Source organism: Penicillium manginii (assembly GCF_028828005.1).
Source record: "Penicillium manginii strain IBT 31320 chromosome Unknown utg000006l:1.0-4164085.0:1.0-4166146.0, whole genome shotgun sequence".
Lineage (NCBI taxonomy): Eukaryota > Fungi > Ascomycota > Eurotiomycetes > Eurotiales > Aspergillaceae > Penicillium > Penicillium manginii.
In genome coordinates this window covers 4,126,796-4,153,442 of record NW_026643107.1, presented here as the reverse complement: position 1 = coordinate 4,153,442, position 26,647 = coordinate 4,126,796, and the positions used below count along the sequence as shown (strand labels likewise).

Below are 26,647 nucleotides of genomic sequence, written 5' to 3'. Positions count from 1 at the left end.
ATCGCTTGAGACTACCTGACAGCATGCGACGCATTCATGCGAATTTTCATATATCGTTACTCGAACCCGCACCGAAAAACGCTAAACTCGCTGCAAATGTGGAAATAGAGGAAGAAACAGAAAACGAATATGAAGTCGAGAGCGTCCTAAACATGAAGCGTGTCAACGGAGAACCCCACTACCTAGTGAAATGGAAAGGCTACGATACCTCGGAAAACACATGGGAACCTATCAAGAACCTGACGGACTGCCGCCAGCTGGTTCAACAGTTCCACCAGGAGGCTGGCCAAAGACGCCATCAAGGGAAGAAGCGTCCGGGACGGCCCAGAAAGCATCTGGCATCTGGTCCATCGACGCCACCATCCTCGTCAGACTCGAGTCTGACGTAGCAGCCAGTTGACGAATCTCTTGCTGCTCGGCCAGACGGTCGAACTCCGAAAGCTCAGCAAGAGATGGGGGATCGTCCTCATTGAGACGATCCGACACCACCGAGTCGTGATCCAACATCCGACCACCACGATCTTTGAGAAATTGTTGATGTTTCTGCAAGCGAAGAATTTTCGCCATTGCCTCATTCATTTTTTGGGAATACTGAAGAAATTGTTTTTGGGCCTCAGTAAGGTCCGCCGAAACTTTCTGCTCCTCCCGTTGCAAGTCATCCCACTCCTTGTCGGTATGAAAGCTTCGTTCACACACCTGGCCCCGACGAGCGCAGGTGGAACACTTCTTGCTATTCGCATAAGGACTCATAATGCAACACTTGCCACGGACGAGACAATAATCACAAGGGGATGACGCGGGGCGACCAGACTGTTCGATTCTAAGGGCAAGACGATTGTTGTCAGCGTACTTGTTACGTTTCGGCTTTTGAACAGCGGGTTTAGGCATATTGAACCATGACGGAGAAATTGAAAAACAGAACGGACCAACACTTACCTGAGGGGGGTGGACGTTTATAAAGGATTCTCGAGGACGAGAACCAAGGAGAGGGGAGGATGATGTTACGGACCCCGCGACGCGGGGGCTGCAACTCACAAATGGGCCATCGAGAGCCAATCATTTTGCAACCACCACAACCGCCCACAGGTCACGTGCGGAACATCATAAGAAACCATGGCCTTCCCACCAGAGCCACACGATACAGGATAACTGGGTCAACGGATGGGGAAGACATGGTTAACCCAGGCATCGTGCGAAGGGCAGCATCTTGCGTCGGGCTGGTCCCTACGGGTCGTTCCACCCTACGGTAGCTCGGTCCGCACGACAAGCTAGGGCGCGCGACGGAAGGCGCCACAGGAACCAGACCATCGCACGAATCACCACGAGTTCCTAGTAACCCAGAAAAGTCGTGGAGGTTCGTACGATAACACCCGACGCGGGGACAAGGACGCCATGCGATAAGCACGTAATCACAGGGTATACCAGCGGGTATACCAAGAGGTAGATGGAAGGGCACAATCTGGTATACCACCAGGTGTACCCTCCGATATACCACGCCACGAAGGATTAGATATATAAGGACACTCCTTACACACATGTATTTAGCTCTTCGCGATTAATCAATCTAAGTTACTACAGTATACCTTTTGGGATTACTCTTCATTCAGTTTCAGTCCTGTGACAAACATACTACAAGTAGGGGAGCTCTTCGGACTGACCTACTTGGCGCACTACCTGGCGCCTCCTTGAAGTTACTCTATAAGATCCGAGTCCGTGTAAGGCTTAGCACAGCAACGGTACGATTGCGAGTTGATACTTGAGGAGTACGAGTGATAGATATCACGACAACCAACGACACAGACGACAACTGGTAAGTTGTCCACCCAGATCTAACCACTCACTGTGACCAGTTAGCAAAGCGTGTAACAGTTAATAGTAGAAAATACTAACTCTAGTTCTACTAATTCTAATTATATAGGGTTAAATATAGTAAAGTAGTATAAGTTAGATCTCTATTAGTAAAGATACTAGTAATAAATAGAGTAAATATATATTTAAATTTTTTACTCTAATAAGGGAGGGAGGGTTAAATTATTAACTAGTTAGAAAAAGAACTTAGTAAAGATATACTAATTATAAATAGTATACTAATATTTTTTAATAGTCTTCTTTATATAATAGATATAATAATATAATAGTATATAGTAATATTAGATACTATTATAATATAGTAGAAGAGACTTAAAGTTAGAGAGTTAATTAGAGATTAGATTAAATAAAAAGAAAGTAAATAATTAAAGCTATAGTATAGAGAGGGTTTTTTAGATCTTAGAAGTAATTCTAGTTAGAATCTTATATATTAATAAAGTTAAATAAGTAATAATTTAGTTTAATTATATAGTAAATTAATACTTATAATAGATAAAGACTAGTAGTATATAAAGAGAAGTAAAAAGTTCTTAAGTAAGAGTAGAAATATTAGTTTCTATGATTAAGAGTTAAAAGGTAGAGTAGTCTAAAAATACTAGAAAGTAATTTAAAAAGTAATAAGTATATATTTAGGGACTATATATTAATAAGTATCTTTTTACTAAGTTTATTAAGTAGGTTAAAAATCCTAGAGTAGAGTTTTCTAGTTATACTCTATTAAAAATATTAGAGAGTTTTAGACTAATTAGAGTTAGCTCCTATAACTACTATAAGGGATAGTAACTTCTAAGATTTAAACTAGTAGTAGTAGAGATATCAACTTAGAACTTATAAAATTTTTAGAGTAATTATACAATAAAAACTCTATACAGTTAGATCCTAAAATATATAATAAAAGATAGGAATGCTTGTTGGCTGTCTGTCTAGCAGATGGGTCGATCACAAAAGAACAAAACCACAACACTCACAGAGTGCAAGAGTATAGTAGGCTATACGTAACACTGTAGAAGAATAAGAGAACAAAGAGTCGAGCCTTTTATAGATGGTATACCGATACAGTTACTGTATAGCCTTAGTAGGACATTTTGTAGAATCGAATCTGAATTGAATAGAAAAATCTCTCTCTGTGTGTGTGTATGTAAAGGAAAAACTAAGAAGATTACCGCGCCTGAAACAACAGAACAGAGGATAGTGACTGCTGAGGATCGCCGCTCGCTCGAAGATCACCGCTGATGGTCGAGATCTTCAAGGATGATAGTGTCCTAGTGACACTCCTCGCACTACTTATCCTCGCAAAACAAAAAGGAAGGCCTTGTTGGTAAGGCCTCAATCACATGACTAGGGGACTCCGATGTTGAGAGCGAAAATCCCCGCTACAATAAGTAGTTAGGTGGGTAGGGTGAATTCTACCTATACTTAAGAAACCCTTACTACTAAGTAGTCAGGCCTGCTACTCCAGGTCTCTTAGGTTAGAAGTCTAATAATATATATATATATATATTAAAATTTAAATTAGAGGAGAAAAAGTAGGAATTTAATAGAGAATTAACTAAGATTAGTTCTTTAGATATATAGATAAGTAATACTTTTAAACTTAAAAGTTTAATTAGTAATTAAAAGAATACTTTCTTTTTAGATAATCTAGATATAGATAACTCTAAGTCAGAATCTAAAGAAAATAATCTTTATATTAATAAAACTATATCAATTTATCCCCTTTTAACTACTAATTTATCTCTAATTTAGACCCTATCCCTAAATATTAAACTTCTAGTTCAAGAGATATCAATAGTTCGATCATCAAAACAGACATACAAGAATTGGAATTTTTATAAAGATTGTTAAATAATTAATACTATTAATTTATAATGTAACCTTCTTCTATACTTTATTAAAAATGTAGGTAAATATAGACAAGTTGATAGTAATTCGTACCCTTTTTAATTCAATGAATCAATACTAAACTAAACCGCTTAAATTACTAGATATTTATGCAACTCCACACACTAACCTCATTTAGCGAATATTAATCCCATAGGATCCTATGGGAATAGCTTCTTGCACATGGTCCCATAGCCAAGATCCCATGGGACTCACGTAAGTAGGAAATTCCCATCAAAATGGTGGGATTCCCATGGGAGCTATGGGAATCCCACCGCCCATGCACAGGTCTAACCAGGAGGAACCTTTTCTTTCCCATGGCACGGCCCGCACGGTTATTGATCGCTCTATAGTCTCAGACTGGAGCGTGCCCTTTGGACAGATGGAGCGTGAACGGAAAGATGGGGTACATCGGGCCAATCATGTGGCTCGTTGATAAGAAAAAGAAATAGATCGTGATAGGTTGAAGATGTGTGAGAATGCGCCATCGATTGTTCGGTGAATTGTGCCGTTTCAAATGCAAAAGGACATGTAACCTTCCAAGGTTGGAAAGTAATATTATGTAAAATTCCAGGGGACTTCTGTCTAAGCTTTTTCAATCTACGCCTCGGATATTGCGTGTTAGATCCCTCACCTGATGCACCATGTTGGCTCTTAAATTGTCTCTTTGTTTGCTTTGTTTCCCATTTTCCTCCTTGCACCTGCTATCTCAGCAGTTGAGAAGAGACTGTTAGTGCATTCCAACCACTTCACACTAATGTCTTTCATCGACGGAGTTACTACCCACCCAGTCCCTATTTTATCTTCACTTGAGCAGCAAAAACTGCCGGACAAAGAACATGTGACTGCGGCAGAAAGCGAGAATGAGAGGACCGCTGAAATGCCATTGGAATATGCTATCGGAGAAGGCGATTCAGATGTTGTCCTCGTGGATTTCGAGGAAAACGACCCAGAAAACCCTTTGAACTGGTCGTTAACGCATAAATGGCTGATTGTGTTTGTTGTCTCATGGATGGGTTTCGTCAGGTAGGCATCTTTTCTTTTTTTGTCTCGCAGGTCTGTATACCCTCCGTCATCAACTGACCGAATTAGTGTCTTTTCGACAATGACGGTTGTGCCCACGACGCCGCAGATCTTACAAGAGTTTAATTCGCATAGCAAGGTCGACCAGACCTTGCTCGTCACGATTTGGGAGCTTGGAGAAGGAATTGGTCCGTTTTTCATTGCACCGCTCTCCGAAAGATTCGGTCGGCTTCCTGTCTTCCATATTGGAAATTTCCTCGCGCTCCTTTGCTTGATCGCCAGCGCCCTGAGCGTAAACATTCCCATGTTGATTGCGTTCCGATTCCTAACGGGTTGCTTCCTGTCGATTCTCACTCTCGGACCCGCCATCGTCGGGGATCTGTTCGAAATGGAACGAACCGGCCAGGCAATGGCATTGGTTATGGGGACTCAAATGATAGCTGATTTTATCTCACCTATCGCCGGATCGTATATCGCACAGAGCCTGGGTTGGCGATGGTCGATTTGGCTGGCAGCTATCATACTTGGATTCTTCAGCTTTCTATTGCTGACTGTGCTCCGGGAAACATACACAGTGGTGATTCTGAGGCGAAAGGCGGAGAAGTTGCAAGAGGAGCGTGCGGATGAGAAGAAGTATCATTCGAAACACCAAGCCCTTGTCGATGAATCTACCATGCTCGAAAGCGCCATAAAACCAATGCAGATACTGGCACAGTCCCCCATCCTCATTCTGACCACAAGCTACATGGCCATAACATACGCATTGGTCTCATTGATTCTTTCCACGCTCACGGAAAACATGGAAACGACGTACCCCAATGTGTTCTCTAGCGGCTCTGTTGGCTTGACTTTTTTGAGTCTCGCGATCGGCAACACCGTCGCTTTGATCTTCTACAGTGTCACTTCCGACCGCTACATGATCCACCAGCGAGAAACGAAGGGCGACGCATTCAAACAGGAATCCCGACTGGTTCATCTAATTTTTGCCGCAATAATTCTTCCCATCGGCTTCCTGGTCTACGGATGGACATTACATTTCCATGTTCAATACATCGTGCCGCTCATCGGGACGTGCGCTGCAGGATTCAGCATGACGCTTTCTGCCATACCGGCTGAGACATATGTGGTGGATGTTTATGAAATTCATGGTGCATCCGCTATAGCTGGTGGTGTCATCTTCCGAGCGATTACTGGCGCCTTTCTGCCATTGATTGGCCCGGCTTTATATGATAGTATTGGACAGGGCTGGGGTAACACCGTTCTAGCTTTGATCGCAGCCGCTTTTATTCCTCCTTTGGGCTTACTGATGAGGTACGGATACTGGTTCCATAGTAAAGAACGGTTTGGAAAGTCTAGGCGATAGGTTAAAATGTTGGTTTCAGGGTTGTGATCAGTAGTACATATGTAAAAGTTTGAATGGTATATTCATTATACACCGTTACAATGCACATGCACATGTGTGGTCAAGGCGTTTAAGAACTACATTCAGTCAAAGTAAACAAACACTCTAGCTTCAATACTCTCCCGCAATTGTGTCTCATTAGTATTGCGAGCGTCGTAAAATGCCGTATGGGGAACCCCTGATTCAATAAGTTTTAGAGTCAAAATTCGGGGAAATGAATTCTCTAGGCGATAGGGTAAAATTTATCATACCTGCTCGGTTCTCCTCTTGGGAATCTGCCTGTACGAAGGCGATTACCTCGTCGGCCTGCAAGCCATGCCAATAGTACCATTTGTGACTACCGTCAAAGTATATGCGAGTATTTTCGTTAAGGTAGTTACTAGTAACAATGTCCATTGCAGTGGCCTGGGATTCATAGTCCACGGTACTGCGGTCGCAAATTGTCAGAGGAAAGTCGTATACTGGTCCTCTTATTGGCTTCCAGAGGCTGATGAGATGGAGGGTAAGCTTTGCGGTGCATTATTTCTGGGAGTCAAGGCAGATATACTTTACGACCACGAATCTTGAATAACTCTTTGGTGAAATGTTAAAATGCTTAATGCTGCATTTCGCAGCCGAGGAGGCCGTCATATCTGAGCATATGAATCCAATGATAGGATCAGTATACACGTGGATGCAGTCCAAATGTGCAAATGTTATATGAAAGATCATCAGCGCGTACCAATGTGCACATAATCGCTCGGTTGATTTGTGTTAAGCTCGTGTCGTTCTAAGCTCTCAGATAGCCAAAGAGGGTGACGTTTGCGAACCTGGTTCCCGCAGGTCAGCATTCCGAAGTGTTTAATCTTCAAACGATCTGGTCTTTTGCTCACTGCGTGCTCTAGGACTTCAATTCGCGCAGCATTTGGGAACAAATGCCGGGCAGCTGATATGTATTTCGGGTATAGAACTTCCTCTACTTTCTTATCGTCGCAATAATCCTCAGGTGTTAAAGAACAATCAAGGTGCAGCTGAGTAAACCCCTTCTGAAGGAACATCTCTTTCGACGGAATCTGCAGATTCCGAGCATTACGGATGTGGACAAATCGATCATCGGGGGATGTGTTTGTTGGAGGAAGATCAGACTCGTAGTTGAAGTGCAAATAATATGGCTTCACCAACCGGTGCTGCTCGTCTCTCGCAAGATACTGGATCTTTGCTTTGAACGAGTCATCACAGTCAACGACAGCCATTACTGCGCATTGAGCTCAGGAGACTCCGGCACCTTTCCAATATTCCTTAGAATGGCAAGCACGATTCAAGAGGTACTGTATGAGCAGATTAGATTGTTTATAATTTGTGGCAAAATCCGGTCACTGATTTTTGAATCTGAGGCCGGGCTTACGCGTGTTGGAAGTTGAACAGAGAACGGAGAAAACGCAACGCCGAGCCAAAGGAAGTTCAAGTCGAATGGGTGTTTTGGGTAGATTTCTCATTTGCTACACCGCATTGTCGTATATTACTGCAGATTATTGCGCATCATTGCGCATCATTGCAGTTTCTCGCGCTCGCTTCCCAATCAAGAATCTGATCCATTGGATATACTCAGGGGCCAGAATGATTCATCTGAGTACTTCACACAAGGCATCAAGTAAGATGAGCGTTTGATCCACGATACCCCACTAGTCCCCACTCGGTCCATCTTTGCCCTTGACTTGGAGGACGATCACTCCAGATGTCGTCCGCAGTACGAAAAATAAGGAGAGAGAGAGTCCTCATCCTGCACAAGGGGGTTTATCCACAATGCCAGTCTCTAACTCCGCGTTGTTGATCGCCATACAATTAAGCTTTCAATGCCCCATAAGCTATTCTGTGATTGGCTAGGTGCTTATCTCCCCAAATTTGGAATCTTGGAACCTAACGAAGCGGGGAAGGTTACGTTCGGGAATATCCGTAGCGGCACCAAATCCGATTTACTTAGGAATGAAGTGCGACGATTGGATAATGGTCGACGCACAGAAGGCCTTGGGAGGCTTGGTTACACACTAATGCACTCTGACCCGAATCCATGGCGTTAGACCGGGGCATCATCCGTCCAATCATAGCTTGACATTTTCCCAAGGTACACATGCATTTGTTGACTGAGAAGAACCGGAAGGCCTCGTTGTAGACTCCGAAGATCAAACATGCATATTATTTACACTTCAGGCAGCGCGTGTAATACGTGCTAGGCTAGGATCCCATCCTCCGAACTGTCCAGACGTCTAACAGGAATGAATCGGGGCAAAGGATTGCGCAATATTTACTTGATCGGGAAGATAATATGCTACCCAATGCAACATGGCTCATGCGAGTTTCTTACTCCAGGGATGCAGTGCGAAGGGAATTTCCACGCGTTGGGACTGTCTACCAGTCGGGCCTATCACTGCGCCCGCATTCAATGTTCGGAGTCAACGTCCACGTCACTTCACATGCACACACCTTTGTGCATACATACTCGCGTGCTCGGTTTTACGCACGACGTGCGAATTGGTATGGCCTGGGTTGGCATCATGATGCACATGTGGATGCTATCTACGGTGCACGCATTGGACATCAATTGATTCAACCTTGGTTTGTTTGAACCTTCCAAGGTTGGAATTCAATCCGGCTACCTCGATCCAAACATGTATAAACCCTTAGGCCCCCCTCAGACTATCATCCATCATCCTCAGATACTATCGATTCCATTCTCACAAAAAAGCCTCCTATAGAACTTACTCGCGGTTTACAAGCCCGCACTCTTTAAATATGGTACGACACCTGGAGAACTTTGGAAATTCGAGATTAAATGTTCAGTGATACATGAGATATGTACATATTGCTAACTGAGGTCCAGCCTCGATCAGTCAACAACGCAACTGAGGAGAGATCTCAGCCATGGAAGACGATGCAGGAAGTCCAAAATCTGTACAAGCCAGAGCCTGCCCCTCGTGATGCGAATGCCGACATCGCCGCCGATATCGAGTCCAAGGAGATTGAAGACGAGCCTTTGAAGCTCAATGGCCTCAAGCTGCAATTTAACTCCGCAAGATCCAACATTGCGAATGTGGAGGAGCAACACTGAGCATTTGAGACCCGCGCTATCCTACTCGGGGCCGCTGAGTGAATTTGGCCTCAAGGTCAGGCCTGACAGACCAATTTGTCATTAATTCGCTATATACGTGGACTAGCCCCTGTTCCTTCTTGTTAGAAAGGACAACATTTAAATATTGGAATCAAACATGTGTGCACACAACATTTGAACCTGAAAAGCCTTTCACTAGAGAGTAGTACGTTTAAACTAAGATGCAGGGGACTGAGGTCACTCAGGTTCCAGGGCTTCCGGAAGATGCTTCTAAGATTTTGAATGTCCCGTTTCAACATAGCACTGCTACTATCGATACTATCGCGAATGGAGAAGAATGAATAGCCGACGAGCAAACATTTGAAGCGGATTTCTCCAGTAGTAGTTGACCATATCGACGCCACAGACTTCTTCTAGGTGAAAGAGGACACAAAAAAGGGTTGATAGACTCTGGAGTAACATCAATATCTTTTTGAAAACCACTTAGAGCTCGACTTGATCAGTTTGTTTGCGTTCAATGGATGTCGTTCGTAATCCTTATCCTTGCTTGTGAGGGAACATAGGTTACCGGGAGCTAGGCGCGTGAAAATGACCCTCCTTCGTTTGAATCCTCTTCCGGACAATTGTGACAGCAGTTCAAATTTTTGGATATACATCGTAATTGCCTTTGGAGATGGACCGGGTGGACTTCCTGTCTTCGATCTACAACGAGTCATTCATTGCATGACTGAAACAGGGCCACCCCTGAGAGTGGCCGAGGAAAACATTCCAAATCATAGGAAGCCAGGTTGAGGAATGTGCAGCTACACCTAATTGGCACCTTATTGGCTTGTGGTGTGTGTACACTCCAGCTTCCCCACTTCGCAAGGCTCACTTAGCATTTGAGGTCCGGAGGGGAGTCCGGCGGGCCTCCGACGTGGAGACCAAACACTTGAGGATGCATAAAAGGATTGATGCATAAAAAGATTGATCCAATGATATAGCGTCAATGTATATTCGAATATTTCATTGCCACAATGGGTACGAGCCTGTTTGACTTTAGTGCCGGACCCCTGGCTGTGGTTATGAGACAACGCATAAGAGTGCTGTGGCCACCTAGGTAGCTGCTCAGAGACTCCGTGCGTCGGATCTGTCGTTCTCACAACAATCAATAGATATTCTTCACGACATGTTTGCCGCGGTCGTCGGGTTCGCTCTTCTCCTATCATGGGTCATTTCATCGATCTATCGCAACCACAGTTCCAGCTTAAAAGACATCCCCAATGCGCATTTCTCCGCTCCATACACACGCCTATGGTTGCTGTCGCTCCGATGGCGGAACATGGAGCATCGTACCCGAATTCATCTCCATCGTCGCCTCGGTCCAGTCATTCGAATTGGTCCTCGTGATGTGAGTGTGAATTGCATAGATGACGGGGTTCGCACAATCTATAGCAGCAAGTTCGACAAAGATGCGACCTTCTACAATGAATTGTTCGATCAGTAAGTTCCCGAAACCATCTTTAGCTTCCAAATTTGATGAAAAGTCGATGGGCTAACTTATTACAGGACCAAGTTCATGGTCACCATGACAGGTGGTGCAGAGCACAGGGAGCGTAAACGCATGCTTACCCGCCCTTATACCAATTCGTACATTCTCATCTCTCCAACTCTCGATGATGTCCTTTCTCGCGTATCGCAGCGCCTTAAAGAAGCAATTACCAGCTGGGCAAATACGGGTACCTCTGTCGATGTCTATCAGCAGGCTAAATGTTGCACCCTTGACGTTGCTTCCGGCTGGCTCTTTGGTAGCGAGAATGCGACCGATACTTTACGAAACCCGGCATTCGAGAATGACCTCACAACTTTAGCTTCAGCTGGCTCCAAGATAATTACCATGAGGACCAGCCTCGACTGGCGCATGACCTATTTTGAAAACTGGTTTGGCAACAAGCTGCCCGATCCCGAAATCACTTCTCGGTGGCAAGGGTGGCTCACACGAGTAATCACTCATTCCTACAAGTGGCACTCCACCAACTCACTTTCTACCCCGAGCCTTTTTGACCATTTTTATGATTCTTTCAAAGCCGCCAACCCCGAAATGTCGCGTAACGAAATGGCTTCCTTGATCGCGGTGGAGTGCGACGACCATCTTTCGGCAAGCCACCTCGGCCTGGGGACATTACTGTCATATATCATGTACGAGCTATCAATAGATCAGAACTGTCAGCGTGCACTCCGGCAAGAGCTCCTCACTCTGGCCAAACCTAGCGATCGAAGCCTAGCCCATCGCCTTGCAGATTTGCCAGTGCTTGACGCCGTTGTCACGGAGACCATGCGAACCCGTGCACCCTGTCCCGGCCCTTTCCCTCGTGTTGTGCCAGACTCAGGCTGCCGGCTCGCGGGAAAGTTTGATGTCCCCGGTGGCACCATCGTCAGCTCCTCCGCCTGGGCCCTCCACTTCAATCCCGTCCCTTTTCCCTCTCCAGAAGAATGGCGACCAAGGAGGTGGCTTGAAGCAGACGAGAACATTGTCATGGAGATGCGGAGGTGGATTTGGACATTCGGAAGCGGCGCGCGGGTGTGCATTGGCATTCATTACTCTATGCGTGGTAGGTTCCATTCGGTCACTCTTCCGTAATGACCGTTTCATGGAATAACGTGCTGACGATGCAACTCGCAACCAGTTATCAAAGAGCTTCTTGCCACCATTTATACGGATTATTCGACCTGCCTTGTTGATGAATTCACAGGAAATGTGGAACAGCAGGATGCCTTCTCGGCGGGGCCTGTTGCGGGTTGTCTGAAGCTACGATTTAGAAAACTCACATAACCTGGCCTCCGTCGCAAAACCCCCCCAAAATGGGTCCGGCTATCAAGCTAGAGCGAATACTCGGGAAATGGTTCGAAAAAAAAAAGCGGGCTGTGAGTTCGGGCGAACCGCACGGACGGGTTGTGATTTACCCTGCGGAAATCGAACCGGCGTCGTTACTGAAAGCCAAGTGAAATCCCACTAGAACACGCAGGGAGAAGAGCCACCGGCGCCATTTTTGCTTGATTATATCCACTATTTACAAATAATCATACCCGCCGTTCTTCTGGGCACACATCTGGCAAGATCAGCGTTTCGGGCTCTAGAAATGTCTTTCATTCAATCAGGCCGACTCCAAGTGATAACTGAAAAATGCTTGGAAGAATGAGGCTTTCTATCGCCCGTACCCCAATAGTTCTTTGCCCGTTTATCCCGATCATGTACATAATAAAAATGGCCTAGGGATATATATTGCAGGTATCGAGTCAGCATTCGGGAACACTACCTCAGATATTGTACAGGATATAGCCAAAGAGCACGCAATGAATCTCAAGCCGAGAGAATGTCACACAGAAGACCGGCCGGAGGAAATACTACCATCTCGAATCTGATATTTAGAAATCATCGTTTCGCACTGTTTCTCAACTTTGCATATAGAACGAAGACCCCCACTATAACGGGATGGGTGTTTACCGTTGGCCGCTGCTTCACCGCCCGGGGGTCACCGCACTGCCCATCACCATATTGATTCACGATTCACTGGTTCAGTCCCCATTACGATCATCACCATCTCCCAACCATCACTCACCAGCCCTCACTCACCAGCCCTCACTCACCAGCCCTTACTCACCAGCCCTCACTCATATCCAGACCTCACCATCAATACATCAGCACCATCAACACACCAGCACCATCAACACACCAGCACCATCAACACACCAGCACCATCAACACACCAGCACCATCAACACACCAGCACCATCAACACGTCAGCACACCACCCATTCACCGTCGAAACTCCGTATCTCCCTACATATAAACAAGCCCCGTTGCCACTGCTAGCCAGCAGACACAAGTATTCACACCAATGGAGACTACATAGATTTCAGCCGCCATCCAGATTAGCCACCCCACTATTAATACTCTAATGCACAATTCGTAGAAGTAAATGTACATTCTAGAAGGCCAGGGCGTCTTTAAGCGCTACAAAGCACATTGTTCAAACCAGAGCCATATACGGTGGCATCTAAGTGCAATACTGAAGTCATTTTACAACATATCTTATTAGATTTTTGGTTCTATCGACTCTTTAGAGCAGGTCTTGGCTTCTTCAAGGACTCCCTCGAATACTAGTCTCTAACACCACAAAGAGGTGCCTGCATCACCAGAGAATCAGGACAAGCACCACAGCACCACGGGTCGCCTAACAAGCATAAATTTGATAACACAGAGCTTAAGACTACATAGAAGCTCAAGATTATACAATCACAGGGCTCAGGGCTGTAAGGGAGAACTTAGTGTCGCAGCGGTCTCCTACAGAGGCTCTTGATGTCGCAGATGTCCCTGCGGAGCACATTTATACAACACAGAGCTTATTAGCTGCGAGGGAGCACACTCTTACAATCACAGGGCTCATTACTGCGAGGGAGAACTTGTTGACACAGCACCCTCCTACGGAGTTCAATTAGTAACACAGTGTCCCCCTGCGAGGCAGACTTGATTACACAGAGCCTGTCCCGCAAAGAATTTTTGGTAACGCAGATCTTATCCTGCGAAGAACACCTAAGTGGCTCGGGAGTGTGAGGAGGAAAGTTCTAAGTCTTCTTTTGATAGAAAGGGTACGTCTTTTATACTCTTCCGGGTATGTTTTCCAGTAGCGACCACTTGCGTATATCCTTCCGGGCCCAGAAATTTCCACTCAATATTTGTAGTAGGCGACCGTATTTTTACTAGGTATTGAGACAGTTGATTTAACGTTGAAATAAGAAATTCTAAGAGTTTCGAGTGGAGTGTAGGTAGAGTGGCTGGTTCTATGGGTTAGGATGATTACTTGCTCAATGGAAGATTGGGAGGAGCGGTGTTTTCGTCAAATTCCCGGTAATGTACCACTCCCAGTCAATTGAGCTGACCGATAATTCGCGCTGCGGTTGGCTGAGGTTGACCGTCTAGCAAGATCGCCTGCCATTGCGTAGGCTGATTGATCTCTTGGTTTCAAGCACAAATTAGTTCGATGCCTCTGGAAAACGCGACTGAAGCTGCGATACCATTGCATTGAATGGTGTTATTGAAACAAAGATCGTGAAGATAAACAACTTCAAAGAGATAAATTGATCACTAGGAGTAAACGTATGGCCGATATTGTGACAAATGAGTTTGACTCAATCGCCCCCTTGCTTCCTGAGGAATTTCACTTTCTGGAGCTCGAAGCACATGGCTTGGTTATGTCCAATGTAAATACTAGTTACTTATCCCACATCCACTAGTACTGCCTTTTATAGATGAGGAAGGAAAACGAATAGTAACATCCTTCTACATAATCTAGCAAATCGTCTTGATTACATACAAAAAGAGTCAAATTGATCTATTAGACTAGCTCATTCATCAAGAACAACCATTCCCAGCCGCCGAGCAACCGCACTCATATCCACGCCACGCACAATATTCGTATTATCAGAAAGAACCTCCGAATCATTGACCTTACTACAATGATGCTTGTAGAAGTAAATTCCGTTCTCGGAGACAAATTTTGCGCGATCAAGAACGACTGTGAACGTGCCAGATTCGTACGGTAACCAGTTGTACAGATATTTTTCAGGGCCACGAGGAGTAACTCGTTTTGCAGCTGGGGGCTGATCCTCTTCTGAGAGGATATTGTGAAGGGCGCCAATAGGGAAAGGGCTTTCCTGGCTTTCTTGATTTTGCTGGGATAAACTTTCAAGAACTTCATTTTGGGCGGGGCCGATGGCCGACCAGGAATTGGACTTTGGAATGAAGAATTTGAGGGTGAGGGTTTTATTGGCCGGAAGGTGGGAGAGGACAGACGCTGTGAAGAGACGCGCTGTGCTTTCGAGCAGAGAGAAACCTGCCGTGTCGCGTATATGACTGAGAAAAGATGTGTGGACAACGTATTGAATGTCAGAGGTTTTGCCCTCAGGAGTATTGGTGACTGTAACAATGTCGGCTTCTCTAGAAACCCGGAATGCCGGACCAAGAGAAAAGCCACCAACCGAGGTTTCTTGGCCGAGCTGGTCACGAATCTGCTCTTCTGTTGGTATATCTTGGCCAGGAGGTTCGCCCTCATCAACATCCAAGGCATATCGCTGATCGGCATAAGAAGAGACGTTAAGGAACAAATCGAGGATTATCATCTGGCCGATGTCCATTTGCTCCGTAACACGCTCGATGGATAGTTCAAATGCCTCTGACCTGAGGTCTTCATTCTCCTCGGGTGAATGTTGCGCCAAGTCAGCATCAGCGCGTGTGCTAGAAAATGTGCGGTTGAAGTAAAGTAAATCCGGGCCTTCGCCGATCTCCTCAGCCTCCTCGGAGTCCTCCATATTGCCCACTCGATAACTGTGCGATCGCACCAGAACGCAAAATCCAATATTGGATAGGCGATTGGGACGATTCCATAGCGCAATCAGTGGAAGAGGATTTTCGACTCCTGACCGATGTTGCTGCTTGCGACGCGCGATTTCCATGCGATTATGCTCAATGCAGGCAAAGCCATCGGGCGGGCGGTATGAGTAAATTTCGAACAAAGGCTTCACTTCGTCATCCGAGAACGTCTGCATAAGGTATTCTCGGAGCTCTTCGTGGTCGTCGTCCAAGGGAACAAGACTGTAGACCTGAATGGGAGTTTCCAGATCGGGGTCTGTCTCGTGTTCTGGCGAGACATACTGCTCGAGCACGACAGGATGACCCAAATGGTCCGTGTAGGTGCGCACTTGCTGCCAATCCATCTCAGATCTTGCAACTGGGGCTATGGTTGGATATGGTTGGTGCAAATGAGCAGCGACCTTTGATGAGGAAAACAGGTTTGAAAGAGACTACTGAAGTAAACGTGGGGAGCGACGGGCTTAAATGGAGGGGAGGGGTGTTACGTAAGCAGGGAGAAGATCGACACTTAGGGCTAATCGACCAAGTAAGTTGAGCATCCGGGCATGATGAGAGGAGGTACGTAGGTAGTATGGAGGAGAGAATGTGCAAGTGTGTACTAGTAGATTGAATGTGGTACTACTGGTAGGTGGAAATCTTAATATACTGAGAGAGTTTCGCGACCAAGAATCGGTCATTATGGGGAAATGTAGTATTGTATGGAAAATGATATCAGTCTGCTCAATTTAGAATACCTCGAAAACAAATATATACGAAATATTACGATTACTAATAGAGTGCCAAGCATTCTGGCTGTTGTAACCATTCGTAATGGTACGCCAGTTCTCGATAGAGAGACATAAAATCAGGTGACTGCCCAGTAGCATGCCCTACTAGTATGAACAGCAACAAAATCAATTGTGTGTTATAGTCAGAAATTGGCTAAATTTACAGCTGCAACTAGGTACTTCTCGGGTGACCTCGTCAAATCTACTACAGGCCCAGCTTTCCTAGCTGGTTGCCTCCCCACATTCCGTACTTGCTTTCGTCATTTGATGCACTTGTCGCAGTACCAGGAAGCGGTTTACCCGCATTGGACGTTGGGAACTTGAATTTTCCCACTGCTGCGTCTCCAGTAGTCATGGTGATGTCTGCGAACTTCTTCGCGACAGCGTCTGTCTTTTTCGGGTCCGTCTTATCTTTTATGGAACTGATCTGGTCCTTAGCGGTCTTGTGCCAATCCGCCTGAATCTGCTCAATCTTGGCCAGATGGTTGTCAATCCAGTAGGCCCATAGGGTACGCAGACTCCAGTGTTTGAGGCCCCGGGGGGTATCGTCTGGCTTGAGGGCCTGTCCGTTTGGCTTGTTCTGGGAATATTGGCGGGTATATTCATAGTCGAATTCGTCCGAGATCAATTCGATGTTCTGACTGGGCTTGGTCCACTTGTCGCTAAATTCCTGCAGATAGTTCCAAACAGTAGCAGTCATCATGACCTTGTCCGCTATCTCTTTTGGCTCAACGATGTAACCGTTGCTAGGGTCGTCCTTAGGGAGGCTAGACTTCCTTCCTTCGGTAATAACCTCTTTGACTCCGTTGGGCTTTTCGTGATACATGACAAGCAGGTCAAGCGATTGGCCATTTCCGAGGAATTCAGCGGTATGTTGGACCCAGTTCATTTTGGGCCCATTATTTCTCGACCAAGTCATTCCGCCACTAGAACCTATACAGATATCATTAGTTAATATCAACAAGAAGCTACACACACTCCCCTGGCCTTCTTACCTCCAAACACCTCCGAGCACCAAGTCGAGTCAGGACGTGTCCATTTCTTAGGGAAAGGAACCTCGCCAAGACCTCCATATTTGGATTCCTTTCCTCCGCACACCCACTCAAGGAAATGCTTGACCAGATGTACCTCGAAGACGTGCTCCGTGCGGAAGTCCTTCGCGGGCAATTTTCTATTACCGTCAATGAGGTATGCATTGTTCGCTCCCTTGACGGAGTTCTCCTTTGTTGTCTTTGCCGAGCACCTTCTGTTGTCGTTGATATCTTGTGAGCTGGATAGCATAAACTCGGGAAGATACCACTATTGTATTCTCATCAGTATTTGCGTCTTGTTGAACCGGAAGAGGAAAAAATAAACAATCAAGGCATACCTTCGCCACACCCGTCGGCCCGTCGTTCTTTGCGTTACACCGGGGATACCTCAAATATATAAATTTCTTGTTGTTATCATAGAAGCTGAGACTCATCTTTTTAGGCTCTTGTGGGTCAGAAGCGCGGTCGAAAAGGAACGAATCTGCATCGTAGCACTTTCCACTATCTGGAGATGGGTAGATAGGACAAGAACCACTATCATCGTCACGGCCGAACAGAGAAGAGACATCTCGTTTCGAGTCATCGCTGTCACTGACTTTCGTGCCGTACATTGAGCACATCACGCAAGAATTCTTTCCCCCACCCTCACCAGGGCAATTAAGGAAGTCATCGGGGATCGTGACCAGAGGGCCAAGGGTAAGTGTGTCACGCTTGGCAATGGAATGAGAAACAGGCATAGGCATGTATTCATTTCTACGCGAGGAAGAGTCTTCCACGGAAGAATTGTATGCTTCATAGCCCAGCAAAGTTCGCTTGCCCTTCTCACCAACGCAGGTTGAAGGCGTGATTTGCTTCCTGGGCACCTCTGCGAGCGTGACTCGGAGATCGTCGCCCCAACCAAATTCCTCAGGGGCGTCAAGCTGAGCGTACATCTTTGAACCAGCATCAATACCATAGCTGAATGGGCAGCTGTTGTCCCCGTTGAGTGAGTAGGAAGCTTCCGCATGTCCGATCACATATCCATCCAGGACAAGATCAACGGAACACCGGGGTATCTTCCAGCGGTCATCGAAGTCAATTCCAAAGCTGACAGTTGGCTTCAGATGCAAGGCAATCTCGCCGTTGGCAGAGACAGAGGCATCGAAATGGGGCTTGCCAATCGTCTTAGCCTCACGGTCGGGCTCATCGAGGGCTTTTTCTGGGTATTCATCGTTTTGAGGGTAGGTCTGTTGAATTTCCCAGGATGCGAGAGTAACGTCTGCTTCCAGATGTCCCGCTAGAACAATCGAGGCATCTGCAGAGGCATAGACTGCGAGGTTCGGACCGACCGTAACAACTCCAGGCACGCGGAAGGTTGCGCCGGGGAAGTCGTCGAGACCGAGCAGCTTGATATCACCGGTCGAGTACGTCAGAGAAGCAACGGCGTCAAGTTCAAACCTAGCTTCAACCTCTCCGGCGTTTCTGAAGTAAAGGTAGGATCTGCTGAGATCCATGCCCTCCTTGAGGGTGGTGATAATGGTTATACCGAAAGAGGTCTCAACATCAATCGAGGCTGTGATGGATGATCGAATATTCGCCTGAGCCTGGGCTCCACCAACAGGGCATGGTCCGAACTGCTGATCGATGAGAAGGAGCTCGACTTTCTCATTGACCTTATGGTTGAGCTCCTTGGTGGCCTCGGCTTCACCAGTAGTGATCAATTGACCGAGCCAGTTGAGGATATCCTCACCGAACCAACGCTTGTGGACCTCATGGCGCTCCATACCACCATGATGATACGCATCACGCCATTCATCTTCGAGATAGCGCTTTCGGTTCTTGTGATAGCCTGTTTCATCCCGCTTTGCGCGTTTGGCCTTTCGCTCGGAGTCACTAGCGGGCCTGTCGACAACAGAGTCCCAGTATCCAGGCTGGTTACTATAGTCAATACGCATCAAGGCATCGCCGTAATCACGAGGGACACGCTTGAAGTCGTAGTCGAAGGTCAAGTCGTAGACGGATCTGCCCTCAAGCTCACGCTTGTTCAGATGACCCGGGAGACTCTGGTTATAGGACTCCTTAAGCTCCTTTGCGACGGCATATCGACCGGGGCCACAGCGACTAGGCATTTGAAGAATGGTACCAGGAGCACCCTTTCCACGGTGAATGTGGTCACACTTGCTGTCCGCGGAGGAATCGGTACAGATCATGCGGATAGTATGCTCCTCTTCGCTATCGCTGCCGGGGCAGTCCATTAACTCCCAGGGCGAGCCATCACGCTTATCCAAGCTGACATGAACCTCATCAGGGGCGGTTATAACCACAAATCCAAAAGCAGCGTCTTCAGGCTCTTCATCAGCATCGCCTTGAGTGTCACCAGTGCCCCAGGTGTCGTCTACCGAGAGATTGAAGTCGGGGTCATCTGCATTCTCTGGGGGATTCTCAAACAGATACTCCAAAGGAACTGGCATGAACAGCGATTCACCACTTGCGGGTGTGCAGCAGAAGGCTCGTTGACGAGACCTGTTCTCTGTCAGCTTTTACTGCCCTAATAGAAAAGGCTCGACATAACTCACGTTGGCATACAGTCCTCCCCTTCACCGTATGGACTCAGCGTAAGCTCAACCTCGTGACCAGTGTTGCAATGGTTGTCATCACAACTATAGACGGATCGGTCACCTCTCCCTGTCATATTTTCAGCCACGGGCATTCTGATGGTGGGTATAAAACAAAACATACAGCCCAATAGCAGTCTTTCCAGTTCTTAATCTCTTCCTTGGAGCAACAGTATTGTCGCATGTTGTCCATGTCAACATCGTCTAGAAAATCAGCCAGCGCCTGGCCAAAAAGTCCAGTGTAATCCAACACATCGGAGACAGCTTCCAAGAATGTTCCGGCGAATGTCAAGGGCTCTTGGTCATCCGAGCATGTATCCTTCCAGCCGCAGTTGATACCGCCACCGGCAGCAACCTCGGGGATAGGGCAACAGTAGAATTGACGTCCTGCAATTGTTAATGAACATGTACTGTTGGAATGAAAATTAGAAAAACATACCATCAGAGCAGTGGCCGTTGCCTCCATCTACGGCCGAGGCCAGGGCCACTTCACCACCATGGCATTGTCCATTGCAAAGAATTCCAGACTCGCCACCACGCCAGTGGCAGGTATCTGGGTCAGGGGCCGCAGCGATAGGACAGCAGATGCGAGAGTCGCCCTTATCACCACCATCCGGACATTTGAAAGTGTCCATCTCGATGGTACCGGTAGGACAGTGTTTACCACATTCCGTAGTTCTACAGTCACCGGGATGTTGGCTTTCCCAGTAGCTGGTGTCATCCTTCATGCTGTCCGTCATCACAACGTCCTCGGGGTACAGAACACCACGAAGAGCATCGAGATTGCGGGTATCCTGATCAATGGCCCAGATTAGAAGACCCCCTAAGCCTCTCTCGTTGAACAGCTTGATCTTCTGTTGGAATGTTTGCTGATCATCGTAAGAGATCCATTGGTTCTCATCCCAGACGAGATATTTGATTGCGTTTTCCTTGTCGTAGACCGGCTTGATGTCATCATCTGCAATGATTCCGACAATCTCATTGTAAGAAAGGATACCCTGAGTATCGGTGCAAGCACCCTTCTTGCCGCCATGCTTGAATTTGCAGCCGGGCTTATGGCATTTCTTATCCTTCAGTTCGAAAGTTCGTGCATAGAAGGCGAGACCCATGTTGACTTTCTTAGCAGGAACATCGTTCCTCCAGAGAAGATCCAAAGCTTGGTCAATCTCCGTCATGTTGGTATGTCCGAGGACGTGGTTACCAATGGGGTTGCTAGAATCCCAAATGCCGTGGAGATCGTAACTCATCAAATTCATATAAGTTGAGGCTTTGACCATGTCGTGGATCTCGAACCAGCGGAGGTACCAATAGGAAGTTGGGGCAGTGAAGGAGAGCTCGTACTCTAGATCCTGGTCATCAAAAGCCTTCCGAATGTCTTGCATGAGCTTCACGTAGTTCTTTCCGTCGTCCTTGGAGTCCCAGTCTTTAGGCTGTCGATCTGGAGCACCTGGGTACTCCCAGTCAATGTCGACAGCGTCAAAGCCATAGTGGCGCATGAAGGAAAGAAGCTTGTCGATGAACTTGGAACGGTTATCCTCCTTGGAGGCTATCTCAGCAAAAACCTTTTGTGTGTCGGTCTTATTGTCGTTGAATGTCCAACCTCCGAGGGAGACACCAAGAACAACGTGTGGGTTGCGCTCCTTGAGAGCAGTGAAGTCCTTGAGGGTTTTCTCTTCGACGTCGGGCATAGGACCAATGTCGTAGCTATCAGGGTCGATATAAGCGAAGGCATCTATTGAAAATTAGTACTCAGGGCTAGGAGATATTAGAGAGGGGGACATACAGTTGACGTGAGTAAGACTTTCAACGGGAATCTGATGAATTTTCATGCCCTGGCAGTCTGAATCGTACTTGAACGCCTCATAGTATCCGATGATACGCTGCTGGACATTACCATCAGAGGCACCAGAGTCAGGCTGTTCGCACTTATCCTTGCTCTGGCATCCACCACCGCAGAATTCTTCGGTGGTACCACAGAAGCCGAATTCACTGCAGCAGACGTTCAGAGGACACCCTTTGCCAGGCTCCTTTGCGTCTTTGCCGCACTCTGCATGTGCATCACAGTTACTCCAACAGGCATCGTTAGGAGACTTGCCACCAGTACCACAGTATGTTTTACCGAAGCCACAAACGCCGTTTTTACCACAGCAGGCTCCATTGGAGCATGGCTTATCCTTGCTACAACTGTACTTGTCATTTCCCATGAGCTTCAGCGAGCTAAGCTCGCTGCTCAGGTCGCCAGCAAGGTCGGCTATCGCATTTGAAAGAAAGAATAAAAGAAAGAACAGGCTCAGTAACCCTCGAGCCATGATGAGGGGAAAAGAATGAGAGAATAATCAATGAATGAACGAATAAGTGAATGAATGAAGAAAATGAATGAAGAAAATGAAGGACGGTTTGAAGCACCTTGAGAGCGGGCCGGCCATGGAGGACTAAATAATATCAAACCCACAAGGAGAAGCACCTCGAGGGAAGAACAGCCGATCTTCCCAAATTACTCTATTCTCCGTACTCCGTTCACAATATTAAACCGTACACAGGACAAAAATCACACGGCCCCTCTCGATGGAGACAGACAGCGGGAGCAGTCTTGGCGAACTACATTGATTTGGCCAATCAAGCCCTAACCGTCCCTGAACGCCGATCACGCAGGGGCCAAAAGTATAAACCACGCACGAGGCTGTGACTTTAGTCCGTTTTAGATTATATCCACTTGAATCTTGGGTTATGTAAAAGACAGAATGGAGGCAATAGTGGAGAGTTCCTGCCGTCTCCCTTTATAATTTGGGCGGGACAGGAGGGGGCCAAGTTTTTGCACGATGTGACCAAAAGTGCGAGAAACGTAGGGGCCAAATGCACGAGAGCCAAATGTTCCTGTGACGGCTCCGCAGTGGATTATCCTCAGACCCAAGATTGACAAATCCTGCGACTGAGCCTCAAAGGGTCAGACACGAGGTGTGGAGTGCAATATGGGTAAAGACCCTTGTAACGCAGCATTTTAACTGAATTGGAGATTCTCCGGCCCATCACATTTTAAAGCGGGTGCAGATAGATGGGGCCGATGTTCATCAATTGGCACTCTCTGCTCAAATATAATGCTTTTGTACAGGAAGGCGTCCGCCTCGGCCAGTCCCCTAACCATCCGCCCATGCTTCCGACCATGTCTTTCGTTAATTCGCTTGCGCGGTACACTCTTTTTTTCTCTCTTTTTACACTCATTGTCTGTTTTCAACCTTTTCCTGATGAATATGTTGGTGACTACAAAGATGAGTGTGCAAACGCACTCACTACCAATTTAACTTCTTGTATCGACGCCGTCCGCAGTCTAAACTCCAACAACTTTTACTCGGAGCATGGTCTAAACAAGATTTGCACCAGCGACTGTCGCGATGAGCTGCAAGAATACAAAAAGTCCGTGGCTGCCGGATGCTCCGGTGTGACTTACACCAACGAATGGGGTACAGAGTTACCTATTTCTGAGACTGCAGATGTTCTTCAGTTCAACTTCCAGCAGACCTGCTTCAAGAACGACGGCAATTACTGCAACATCGTTCTGGGTAACCTCACCAAGAATGGCGGTGACGACTGCAACAAGTGTCTCTTGATGAAGCTTCGCAGCGAGGCCCAGTATCCTTATGGCAGCGGACCTAATGTTTACTCGAGCGCGTACCCAAGTTATACATCTTCCTGCAAATTCAGGGGATATCCGGTGACTGCCAAGCCGACGGTGTCTCTTCCTCATCATTCGTAAGTAAAGTCTGAGTCTTCGACAAATTGATTCATTGAATACTAATGCTCCGTAGGTCCAGCAAATCGTCTTCCGGAACACCCACTTCGTCTGTAACAGCTACTCCAACGGCCAGCACCTGCAGTGGCAAGAAGTACGCTATCAAGGATGGAGACACCTGCGAATCGATTTCCAAGTCCCAGAGCGTCGCTACCTTCCAACTTCTCATGGACAACCAACTCAAGGCCTACTGCGTGGACTTCCCGAAATCTGGTGACCTGTGTATCAAGAACCATTGCACTACCTACACAGTCCAGAAGGGAGATACTTGTAAGAGCGTCGCGAAGGCACACGATATTACTCCTGTTCAGTTGCGCTCTTACAACCCTTGGATTGATGGCGGTTGCTATAACTTTAACCGCACCATCGACACCGAAATCTGCATGAATGAGCCTGGAGAAAAATACGAAGCTCCATCTTCTGCTGCTTCTGCCACGGGGCCTCCCACAGCTTCATCGGCTGTTCCTGTCCCGACTAACCTCGCAAAAAACAGCACCAAGAACTGTGGCGAGTATTACACTCCTAAGGAGAAGGAGAGCTGTGACACGATCACCCAGAAGTTCCTAATCAAGCGTGCCAACTTCCTCATCCTGAATCCCGGCCTGAACCAGAAGTAAGTTTGAACTCTTCCACACTGCCTACACCCCAAAGCCTAACTAACATGACTAGCTGCACAAACTTCATAGCTGGCAGCAGCTACTGTGTCAAGCCCGTCAAGGATATGGACAACTACCCCGGTGCTCCAGGCTACATGCCTCCTGTCTCCAAGATCCCCTGGGACAAGCTTCCCGACGCAACCTACACGCCCATCCACAACCCTGACCCGCTCCCAATCGCTCCAAATACCGTGAAGAATTGCAATACTCTCGTCGATGGGAACAACCTCCAATACAATTATACGGGTGTCAGCAACTGCCAAGTAGCCGCTTCCTTCTGGGAAGTCTCCCAAGCAGACTTGCTCAGGTGGAACCCGTCTTTGAGTAAGCAGAAATCGAAGTCTAGCGGTTGCAGTTTCAGCAAGAAGTATAGGTATTGTATGGCCGGAACCAAGGGGAACGCATCCTCTTCGGGGGCTGTGCCTAGTACTGCAGCGCCTTCGACGCCGCTTACGACTTCAACCTCGACTTCAACTTCTTCGTCGACATCTAGCCCGGCCCCGACCAGCACATCGACCTCTCAGGTCTCCACCACCACCGATAAAGATACAAGTACGGATACCAGCAGCGAGCCCACAAGTACAACGGCAACTGCCAGTGCCAGTGCCACATCAACAAGTGGATCCGCCCCATCCCCCACCCAGACGAACAGTATTGCAGACAACTGCAACGACTATGCCAAGGCAAAGGACGGCGATAACTGCATTGACTTCGCTAAGGATCACAAAATTACCCCCAAGCAACTGTATCAGTGGAACACAGTTCTGGGTGATGATGGCAAGGAGTGTGGGACTATGTTCCAGAGAAATACATACTACTGTATCGGTGTGAAGGAGTAGGTGAAACGTTGTACTAGCATCTGATTGTGAGTAGGTATTATAACTAGTAGTAGCCAGTTGCTGCATTGTTTTCATGCAGAGTATAGGGGGTGAATATACAATTCCGAACAATGGGACGCCTGATCGTCTTTTCTAGGGAAATTCCAGTGGTAGAGATAGGCATCCACAAGCTCGTTAAGAGGCCGGTAGTTCTTCGGAGCCAAGCCATGTCAGAGCCTTATCCGAGTCTTGAGGATCGACATTAGGGATACCGTACGAAGGAGTTCAGCACCAGGTCTCCACAAGTGTGGCTACATCCATGAAGAGTAAGATCTTCAGTTTGCCAAGACCCGCGAGAATTTTCACTAGCGGAGTGCAGAAAATATACTCTGTTGTACATGCTTAATACCTTCACACTGCTGCACTAATTCCAAGGTTGTCTTGGCATAAATGGCCCGTGCTGTCAGACTCATGTACTATGTAGTACTCGGGCACTGAATCATTATCTTTCCATCCCAGATTTCATTGAAGGACTTTCGACCTCCCCTAGTAGGGCGAATTCTGTCTATACTTAAGAAACTCTTACTACTAAGTAGTGAGGCCCACTGCTCTAGGTCCCTTAGGTTAGATTCTCTTTTTACTATAATTCTCTTTTAACCACGATTCTCTTTTAACCACAATTCTCTTCTAAATACAAATAGTTAATACTCAAAAAGTAGAAGTAATAAAAAAGTACTAGAACATAATATATGAAGTAATAGTATCTATTTAGGGGTTGTATATCAAAAAGTACCTTTTCATGGAGTTTCTGAAGTGGGTCCAAAACCCCAAAGTAGATCCTCCCGGTCGCACCCCAACCAAAAATATTTAAGGTTTTCGATGATTTAGGGTTGACCTGTACGACTACTACAGTAGACTGTAGTGTCTAAGAAGAAAACTGGGTATAGATCTTATACATACTTAGAACTTCTGAAAATTTCAAATAAATCGTACGAAGGAAATTCCGGGCTTTGGGGTCAGGAAAAAGGAGGGCTTTGGGGGGTGGGTCTAAATACTGCCCATATATAAGGGTTCTTCACCGCTGGGCTTTGGGCCCCAAAGCTCTAGGTCCCTTGGGTTAGGCTTCGACCAAGGGAAGTGCTTGACCTACCGTGGATAGCTCCATTCTAAATAGTCCATGACCCACTTCTCCTTTCTGGACAAACCAATTACCGAATCCCAAGTTGGCAAAGAGACGCTGACTGCCTGATGTGGCCGACCCTCAGTCCCGAGCTTCTTGCATCATATACATATGCGATACTTACGTGTGCTTCACCCAGCGGGAA

The 26,647-nt window shown here is 46.8% G+C and overlaps 7 protein-coding genes across 7 annotated transcripts; 4 read left to right on the top strand and 3 right to left on the bottom strand.

The window, feature by feature from the left end:
- Positions 1 to 4,855: 4,855 nt before the first annotated feature.
- On the top strand, positions 4,856 to 6,136 carry N7533_009921 (uncharacterized protein; the record flags this gene model as incomplete). The annotated part of the gene is made up of 1 exon (XM_057106571.1): positions 4,856 to 6,136. The coding sequence occupies one exon, from the start codon at positions 4,856 to 4,858 to the stop codon at positions 6,134 to 6,136; it is 1,281 nt and encodes a 426-aa protein (XP_056958020.1).
- A 749-nt stretch (positions 6,137 to 6,885) lies between these two features.
- N7533_009920 (uncharacterized protein) lies at positions 6,886 to 7,407 on the bottom strand (the record flags this gene model as incomplete). Its single annotated transcript, XM_057106570.1, has 1 exon — positions 6,886 to 7,407. The coding sequence occupies one exon, from the start codon at positions 7,405 to 7,407 to the stop codon at positions 6,886 to 6,888; it is 522 nt and encodes a 173-aa protein (XP_056958019.1).
- Positions 7,408 to 8,944: 1,537 nt separating this feature from the next.
- Positions 8,945 to 9,260, top strand: N7533_009919 (uncharacterized protein; the record flags this gene model as incomplete). The annotated part of the gene is made up of 2 exons (XM_057106569.1): positions 8,945 to 8,947; positions 9,033 to 9,260. The coding sequence occupies 2 exons, from the start codon at positions 8,945 to 8,947 to the stop codon at positions 9,258 to 9,260; spliced, it is 231 nt and encodes a 76-aa protein (XP_056958018.1).
- A 1,168-nt stretch (positions 9,261 to 10,428) lies between these two features.
- On the top strand, positions 10,429 to 11,880 carry N7533_009918 (uncharacterized protein; the record flags this gene model as incomplete). Its single annotated transcript, XM_057106568.1, has 2 exons — positions 10,429 to 10,742; positions 10,809 to 11,880. The coding sequence occupies 2 exons, from the start codon at positions 10,429 to 10,431 to the stop codon at positions 11,878 to 11,880; spliced, it is 1,386 nt and encodes a 461-aa protein (XP_056958017.1).
- A 2,765-nt stretch (positions 11,881 to 14,645) lies between these two features.
- N7533_009917 (uncharacterized protein) lies at positions 14,646 to 16,013 on the bottom strand (the record flags this gene model as incomplete). Its single annotated transcript, XM_057106567.1, has 1 exon — positions 14,646 to 16,013. One exon carries the CDS (start codon positions 16,011 to 16,013, stop codon positions 14,646 to 14,648), a length of 1,368 nt encoding a protein of 455 aa, XP_056958016.1.
- A 628-nt stretch (positions 16,014 to 16,641) lies between these two features.
- N7533_009916 (uncharacterized protein) lies at positions 16,642 to 22,370 on the bottom strand (the record flags this gene model as incomplete). Its single annotated transcript, XM_057106566.1, has 7 exons — positions 16,642 to 17,369; positions 17,432 to 17,735; positions 17,806 to 19,969; positions 20,023 to 20,131; positions 20,182 to 20,448; positions 20,501 to 21,793; positions 21,845 to 22,370. 7 exons carry the CDS (start codon positions 22,368 to 22,370, stop codon positions 16,642 to 16,644), a joined length of 5,391 nt encoding a protein of 1,796 aa, XP_056958015.1.
- Positions 22,371 to 23,122: 752 nt separating this feature from the next.
- Positions 23,123 to 25,343, top strand: N7533_009915 (LysM peptidoglycan-binding domain-containing protein; the record flags this gene model as incomplete). Its single annotated transcript, XM_057106565.1, has 3 exons — positions 23,123 to 23,808; positions 23,865 to 24,461; positions 24,518 to 25,343. 3 exons carry the CDS (start codon positions 23,123 to 23,125, stop codon positions 25,341 to 25,343), a joined length of 2,109 nt encoding a protein of 702 aa, XP_056958014.1.
- Positions 25,344 to 26,647: the final 1,304 nt, after the last annotated feature.